General features: G+C 47.9%; 1 protein-coding gene across 1 annotated transcript in view; it reads left to right on the top strand.

Moving 5' to 3' along the window:
- Window positions 1-7,926, top strand: part of CD82 (CD82 molecule) — an 86,681-nt gene that overhangs the window by 46,384 nt on the left and 32,371 nt on the right. Inside the window, exon 2 of the mRNA XM_001362767.4 lies at window positions 3,480-3,561. Coding sequence (XP_001362804.2) covers window positions 3,499-3,561 — 63 coding nt within the window. The 5' untranslated portion in view covers window positions 3,480-3,498. The remainder of the gene's footprint in view (window positions 1-3,479; window positions 3,562-7,926) is intronic.

Raw genomic sequence — 7,926 nt, 5'->3', positions numbered from 1 at the left:
AGTGAAGCATCAAGGATAGATTCCTTGAGGCCAACCCACTTTTTGGTCAAAAATGGGTTGAATTTGCTGGCCTCTGGGGTTTATAGAATTCACAGAATTTAGTCAAAAGTGATGCCAGGGGCCATCAGATCCAACCTATCCATGGTCATCCAACCATGGCTCGAAGAACTCCAGTAAAAAATGGGTAGATCTCCCACCTTTCCATGATTTCCATGTCCCTTGACCCCAAGGCCTGGAGTCTCCTTTGATCTATTGTTTCCCAAACCCAAGAGCCATTTGATTTTCATCTTTGGAGTCAGAGAAGCAGTTGACCTATTAAGGGTTCTCTTGGGGTCAGCTGGGTGGTTAAACCATTTGACCTGAAGTCACATCTTGCCCTAGATAATTATTAACATTGGCCCATGAGTGAGTTACTTGATCTCTGTCAGCCTTGGTTTCCTCAACTGTAAAATGGAGAGAGCACCCACCTCACAGAACTGTTGTGAGGATCAAATGGAATAAGAAGTATAAAGTGCTTTGCAAACATTGAAGTGCCCTGTAAATGCTACTAACATCACCATCATTATTAGTACAGTACGGGTACTTAGGTGGTGCATGCCCAGTCTGGAGTCAAGAAGAATCATCTCCCCAAGTTTAAATCTGGCCTCAGATACTATCGCCTAGCTCTATGACCCTGGCCAAGTCATTTATTTCTGCCTCAGTTTCCTCAGCTGTAAAATGAGCTGGAGAAGGGAATGGCAAACCATGCCAGTATCTCTGCCAAGAAAACCCCTAGTGGATCATGAAGTCTTGGGCATGACTAAAAGAGAAGCAACCTACATAATAATAATGATGATGATGATGATTAAACAGTGTAGGGAAGTGGACAGAGAGCAGACTGTGGAGTCAGGGAGACCTGGTTCAAAGCCCCATCTCTGATCCATACTGCTTCTATGACTTTGGGCAAATTACTTCACTTTTCAGGGTCTCCAGGCAGCTTTTGAAGACCCTGACCTTCAGGGCTAGTGCTCTCTGCTTTGGCAGAGGAAGTTTCCACTCTGGGAGTGCCTCACTCTGATAAAATTCCATCCTAGGGAAAAATAGACTTATCTAGCGTCTAAACACGGAGTAGATTGTGAAATATGTATATATATGTACAGTCATTAGTATAAATACATTTTTAGGTTCTCAGGCTGGCCAGTTTAGTGGTGAGGCAGAGTATTTACTGTTGCAAGGTTAGGAAAGATGGATTCTAATCCTGCCCTTGCCACTTGGGGGGCCTTGGACAAAACTTTTACCTTTCTAGGCATCAGTTTCCCCATCTTTAGGGAAAGGGTTTGAACTAAGCACAGTGGATAGAGTCAAGAATATTCAAGTTCAAATCCAGCTTCAGACCCTTTCTAGAGGTGTGACCCTGGGCAAGTCACCTAACTTCTCTCTCCTTCAGTTTCTTCAGCTGTGAAATGGGGGTCATGACTATCTCACAGGGTTGTCGGGAAGATCCAGTGAGATCGTTCTACATCCGATGAAACTGAAATTCAGAGAAATTAAATAACTCGGAGCATAGTGCTGACAGCGGAAAGAGGGCTGGATTTGGAGGAGGAGGACCCGAGTTCCAATCCCAGCTCTGGTTTTCCCTGAGTGGCCTTGGATGTGTTCTTTCCCTCTCTGAATTTCTGCTTCGTTATCTGTAAAATGAGAGGGTTGTCCTGGATGATCTGGAAGGCCCCTCCCTGCCTGCCCCTTCTTCCCTCCAACATATACAATGACCTGCTTCTGTTGCCAAGATCACAGAGTCCCCTTTTGTTTGGTAGAAGCAAAGTCACTGCGGCCCAGTGGGGAAACCACCCATTTCCTATAGCAGATAGACCAATGAGAGTGGAAGACTGTTGGTAAATGAAACCCAGCAACGGGGCCCCCAGGTCTGCTTGGGGAAGTGGACGAGGGTGGAAGGGGGTGACTGGGAAACTGGGTCACTGGCTCTTGCCCCAATCCGCGCAGGCTGGAGACCATTCTGGATGGGGCTCTCCCTGTCTCCCAAGGCAACACCTCTGGGTGCTGGGATTCCCAAGCTGCTCTCCACCGCCGGGCATGGAAGGATTCTGAACATCTCAGTGGAGAGCACATGGGGAGGGCAGGGAAAAGGGTGCCCCAAGGAGCGCGGATGGGAAAAGTCCCAGAGCCCTTTCTCTTTTCCCATCCTTCCTGCCAAGGAGAGGAGAGGCACTAAGACCAGTCTGCTGGCATCCTGGCACCTTGGCTCACTTCAGGGTCTTGCCTAAGCTCAGCAAAGGTTCCGGGGGGCCAAGGCCAGAGTCCGAGTGGCTCTTCTCTCAGCACCAACAAGCAGGCAGGTGTTTGGAGAGGGAATTGATTCTGGTGCCCAAGCCAAGTGCCAGGGCCAACATTCTTCTGCCCGTTGCCTCCTCTCCCTCGCAGCTGTTCCATGGGGGCCCGCCAGCTGTTGCATGGCAGAGAGGCCAGTTGCTGGCTGCCACTCTCCCTTCTTCCTTGTCTCCAGACCGTCTGGTTCTCTTAAACCTCCAGCTTTTGTGGTTTGGGTGACCCGTAATCCTGAGCCCTGTCTGTTCGCTTCCTGGCTCCCCAGCTCGGTGTGACCTTGGGCAAGTCTCCTTAAAGGCATACTTTCTAGAAACAATCTCACTTGATCCTCCCAACATCCCTGTGAGGTAGGTGACTTCATGGCTCATTTCACAGTTGAAGAAACTGAAGGAGAGAAGTTAGGTGACTTGCCCAGGGTCACACCTCTAGAAAGGGTCTGAGACTGGATTGGAATGTAAATATTCTTGGAAAAGAGGAGATATTCATACTTCATTCCTCACCTCACGGGGTTGCCAGAAGGCAAACTCTTTGCACTCTTTAAAGTTCATAGCATCAGTGCTTTAGGTGATCTTTAATCACTGAATCCAACTTCCTCATTTTACAGATGAAGACACGGGTCACCCAGTTAATAAGTATTTGAGCCAGGAATAGAACCCAGGTCTTCCTGGCTTCATGTCCAGCTTTCCCTATATCCGCCAGAGTACATTGTGGGAGAAATGGATGATAGTAACACCTTTAAGATTTGCTATGGGCTTTTTGTCATAATAACTGTATAAAATAAATAGTTCTCGCTTTATTATCCCCATTTTACAGATGAGGAAACTGAGATTCAGAGGTTAAAGTTACTTGCCCATGGACATATAATTAGTAAGTGTCTGGGGTGAGATTTGAACTCATGTCCTAACTCCAAGTCTGTCATTCTTTCTACTGCTTACCTTGTTAGATGGCGTCCACCTCCTATTGATGGTTAGAGTTTGATTGAGTGCTGGCCCTACTCATAACTGTCCTTTAGTCCATCCCTGGTGGAATGGAAGTTGTTGGCCCCAGTGGCTAGAATCCCTGAGGGACCAGAGTTCCCAATGGTCCTCTGAGACAGAGGGAAGGAGCCAGCGACCTGAGAGTGCCTTTTGCTCATCTGCCTTCTCTCTTCTCCCTAGGGCCTGCCAGTGACAAAGGATGGGGTCCGGCTGCATCAAAGTCACCAAGTACTTCCTCTTCCTCTTCAACCTGCTTTTTTTTGTAAGTATAGCAACCTCCCCCCCTTCCATTTCCCTCCCATGAGGCATCCTTTCCCATCTTTGGAGGCAGAATTCCTAAGAACCAGAGATTTCTTCTCTAGAAACCCCCCCAGCATTGGGGCTAAAGAAGGCTTTGAGGCTGGGAAAAAGATGAGGACCATTGAAAGGGATACCGTTAAGGAGGAAGCAGCATAGTACACAGGGGGAAGACGCACCGGCACCAGAGTTGGTGTTGAAGGACCCGGGTTTGAATCCCACCTCCAAATCTGTAACACGGGGTGACTTTCATGAGCCCTTTCAAGTCTCTATTTTCCTCAGTCTCCTTCTTTGAACTTTGGGCTTCTGTCTCACTGTTCCCATAGCTCCCCCTTCCTCTTTCAGCCTCAACTTTCATGTTTCAATTTTAGTTGTTTTCCCCAAAAGGGAAAGTTCTAGCTCATACTTGAGGGACCTCTGAGTCATACTTGGTTGGAGACTTGAGTGGGAGGGCTCCTTTTTCATGGTTAGCCAAAACCCATGAACCCATCGAGATTGAGCTCAGACGCCCTTCAAGCAGGCAAGGGCTCACCTAAGGGGGTCTCATGAGCTCAGCTGGCATCTTTGCTTGTGGGATTCCTCCTTATGAAGGGGGATCTCCCCCATCCTTGTTCTCCCTCATCCCCAAAGGTGGGCAAAGCCCATCAGCATTTATAGCCCAGATGGTGGCTCTGTAGCACATCTGGATTGTATTTTTCTAGACTCCGTTTTTTTCTTTCTTTCCTTCTCTCCAAGCAGACAGTGAATACCCCTGCCTTGAAGCTACTAGAATTCCATTGAGCAGTAGTCATAGGGTAGTGTTTGACATCCCTGGGATCAACTCTTTTTATTTTTTTAAACTCTGACCTTCCATATTGGAATCAATACTGTGTATTGGATCCAAGGCAGCAGAGCAGTAAGGGCTAGGCAATGGGGCTGAAGTGACTTGCCCAGGGTCACACAGCTAGGAAGTATCTAAGGCCAGATTTGAACCCAGGACCTCCTGTCTCTAAGCATGACTCTCAATCCACTGAGCTACCCAGCTGCCCTTGAGATCAACTTTTAAAGGACCATTTCTACTGTGTGTGTGTGTGTGTGTGTGTGTGTGTGTGTGTGTGTGTGTGTGTGTGTGTGTGATCCACATATACACAATCTATTGCTGCATGTTGTGAGACCAAAATGGTACCCATGGGATGGCAGGATGACAATGGAGCCTCCTTCTAGTTTGGACTTCCTCTTCAACTTCAGTCATCCCTCCACCAATCAATTAACCACTTTAATTCATTAATAAACAAGTACTTCTCAGGCATCTCCTCACAGTGATTGGCACGTAGTAGGTACATAATAAATATTGATTGATTGACTGTGAAATAGACGTAGAATCAATGTCCTCCCCATGTAGGGTACCCAACATTCAATAAGTGGACATATAAGTAGACAGAAGGATCTACACAAAATCAAAACCCATCAATACAGATTGGGGAGGCTGAGTGGTTGGGGGGACCAATGACTGGGGGGTCAGGGAAGGAGGCTGTGCCCTGGAGTTGTCCCTTGAGTAGGAGCCGGTACTTATTCTCCCAACTGGTGTGCGCCATGGAAATAAGGGAGATGTTAGTATCCTGGGAAGAAAGATAGGCCTGTTGGATGGTACCAAGTTTGGCGTCTGGGGACTTGGGTTTAAATCCCTTTTCTGATGTTTTCTACGGGATGACCTTGGATAAATCACTTCCCCTCGGGGCTTCAGTCTTGTTTATGAAACAGAAGAGGCTGAACTTGTTGGTCTTCAAGGCCTTCCAGCTTTTAATTATTATCCCATGAACTTTCAGTGTTTACACATGCCTGGGCCTCTCCCAGTTCCCAAAGGTTGCTAATTAGGCTGATTTCATGGTCCTTCCAGCACTGGCGAGGAAGGAGTGTTTGGTGGGAGTAGGGAAAGGGGAAGGAGGAAGGAGGGGGGCCCTGGAAACGGGGGAGATCGTGCCTGGGAAGCAAGCGCTGAGCCCCAGGGAGAGGCGGGAAGGCACACAATGGGTATGTCGGTGCCCTGCCCCGTAGTAACCCAGCTCAGACTCCCTCCCCAGGGCTGGGCTGGGCATGGTGCCCCGGTGCTCCCAGCCTGCCCGGGGACCAGCCTCCTGGGCCCACAAAGACTTGGCCCAGAGCTGCTGGGATGGGGAGGACAGCACTGAATGGCTTCAGCTCTGCAGCCAAAGCATTTTCCCACATTTCGCACAGAGGAGGAGGAGGAGGAGGAGGAGGCAGAAGGGGAAAAATCCCCCCTCCTGTCCCCTCCCTCCCCTCCCCTTCCCTCCCCTACGTGCCCCCTGGGAGCCGAGGGGGGCAGAGAAGGGGGCCTAGAACTGCCGGCCTCAGCACTGTACCGCCAAGCCTGGGATGGGGCTCAGTGGCTGATGGGAAGCAGCTGAGCTCTGGGCAGCAAGAGCAGCCTCCTGGCTCCCTCTCCGGCTGAGCCTGCTGCCTTAAAGGGCCAGACCTCTGGGCTGGACCTCTTGAGTCCGGGGCATCTCTGCCCCTTTGGGCTAGGCAAAGGCAACCACTGGTTGGATGTTGGGAGTGTAGGTGGGAGCAACAATGACGGGGATGGCCATTGTTGCCATTCATGAGGCACTTGGGGAAATAAAAATAAAGCCTGACCTTCTGCCTTAGAATCCATTCTGGCCATCATTTCCAAGGCAGAAGAGAGGTAAGGGCTGGGCAATGGGAGTTAAGTGACTCACCCAGGGTCACACACACAGTTTTTAAGTGTCTGAGGCCAGAAGTGAATTCAGGAAGATGAGTCTGAGGTCTCTCTGGAACTCACATCTTCTTGACTTCAAGCCAAAAGTGCTCCATCCACTGTGCCACCTTCCCCATTTAACAGATGAGGAAGTGGAGGCAAGGGGAGATTAAGTGACTGAAGTAGGATTCAAACTCAAATCTTTCCAGCCTCTGTCTCATCAGCAACATCAACAAGAGCATTTATAAATATTTTTGTACAAGTAGAGTTTTTCTCCCTTTTTTATGATCTCTCCAAGATACAGACCAAGTAATGGTATTATGGGATAAAAGAGTATACCCAGTTTTAGAGCCTTTTGGGCATAGTTCCAAATTGCCCTCCAGAATGTTTGGATCAGTTCACAACTCCACCAACAATGCATTAGTGTCTCAATCTTTGCAACATCCCTTCCAACATTTATCACTTTCTTTTACTGTCACATTTGTCCATCTGATAGGTGCAAGGTGGTACAGAAATAGGAAGTTTTGACTGCCAGAGGACACCAGATCCTGAACTGGAACAGACCTTAGAAATATAGGATGATAGATTTAGTGCTGGTAGAGACTGTGAGGGTCATCTAGTCCTCCACCACCATGACCACCCCAGCCCCATTTTACAGAATGAGAGACTGAGGCCCAGAGAGGGTCATTATCTTGGCCTAGCACTGCATAGTTTATAAGTAACAGAGGTAGGATTTGAACCAGGTCCTCTTACTCCAAGCCCAGCATTCTTGCCATAGTGTCACAGAACTGGAAGGACTTGGCCTTTGATGGAAGAGATGGTCTAATGGTCTCCTTTGTCACTCCTCCTGAAAAAAAAGTGAGGAAATCCTAGTATCTGCCCAAAGGGATTTGCCAGAGAGGAGGCACAGATTGTAAATAAATAGTTGGGGGGAGGGGAGGGAAGGTTCAGCCTAAAAGAAATGCAAACTAGAAGGCTGCTGATGTGGCAGCTCACATCCATCAACAAGTCAAAATAGGGGAAAATGATCTGGTTTTAGGGAACTTCCTGGTAGCCTGTTGTAAGGGGTGAGAAAATAATCCTGCCCTTATTCAAATAATTCTGTTGCTGGAACCACAATGCAGAAATGTAGTGTCCTAGTTAAGTCAATAAGCATTTATTAACTATGTGCTGGGCACTGTGCTAAGATCTGTGAATACAAGGACAAGCAGAAAGGAAGGCAGTCCCTGCCGTCAAGGAGCTTACATCTGAATGGTAGTAGCTTTATCTCTCTCTCTCTCTCTCTCCATCTATCCATTCATCTATCTATCTATCTATCTATCTATCTATCTATCTATCTATCTATCTATCTATCTGTCTGTCTGTCTGTCTGTCTATCTATCCATCTATCTGTCTATCTATCCATCTGTCTGTCTGTCTGTCTGTCTGTCTGTCCATCCATCTATCTATCTATCTATCTATCTATCTATATATCTATCTATCTATCTATCCATCTATCCATCTATCTATCTAACCCTTCCCTCTTAGAATCAATACTGTATTGGTTCCCAGGTAGAAAAGACTGGCAAGGGTTAGGCAGTGGGTGTTAAGTGACTTTCCCAGGAAATGTCTGAG

The sequence above is a fragment of the Monodelphis domestica genome, chromosome 6, assembly GCF_027887165.1.
Source record: "Monodelphis domestica isolate mMonDom1 chromosome 6, mMonDom1.pri, whole genome shotgun sequence".
NCBI lineage: Eukaryota > Metazoa > Chordata > Mammalia > Didelphimorphia > Didelphidae > Monodelphis > Monodelphis domestica.
This window is presented reverse-complemented; position numbering and strand designations above follow the sequence as displayed.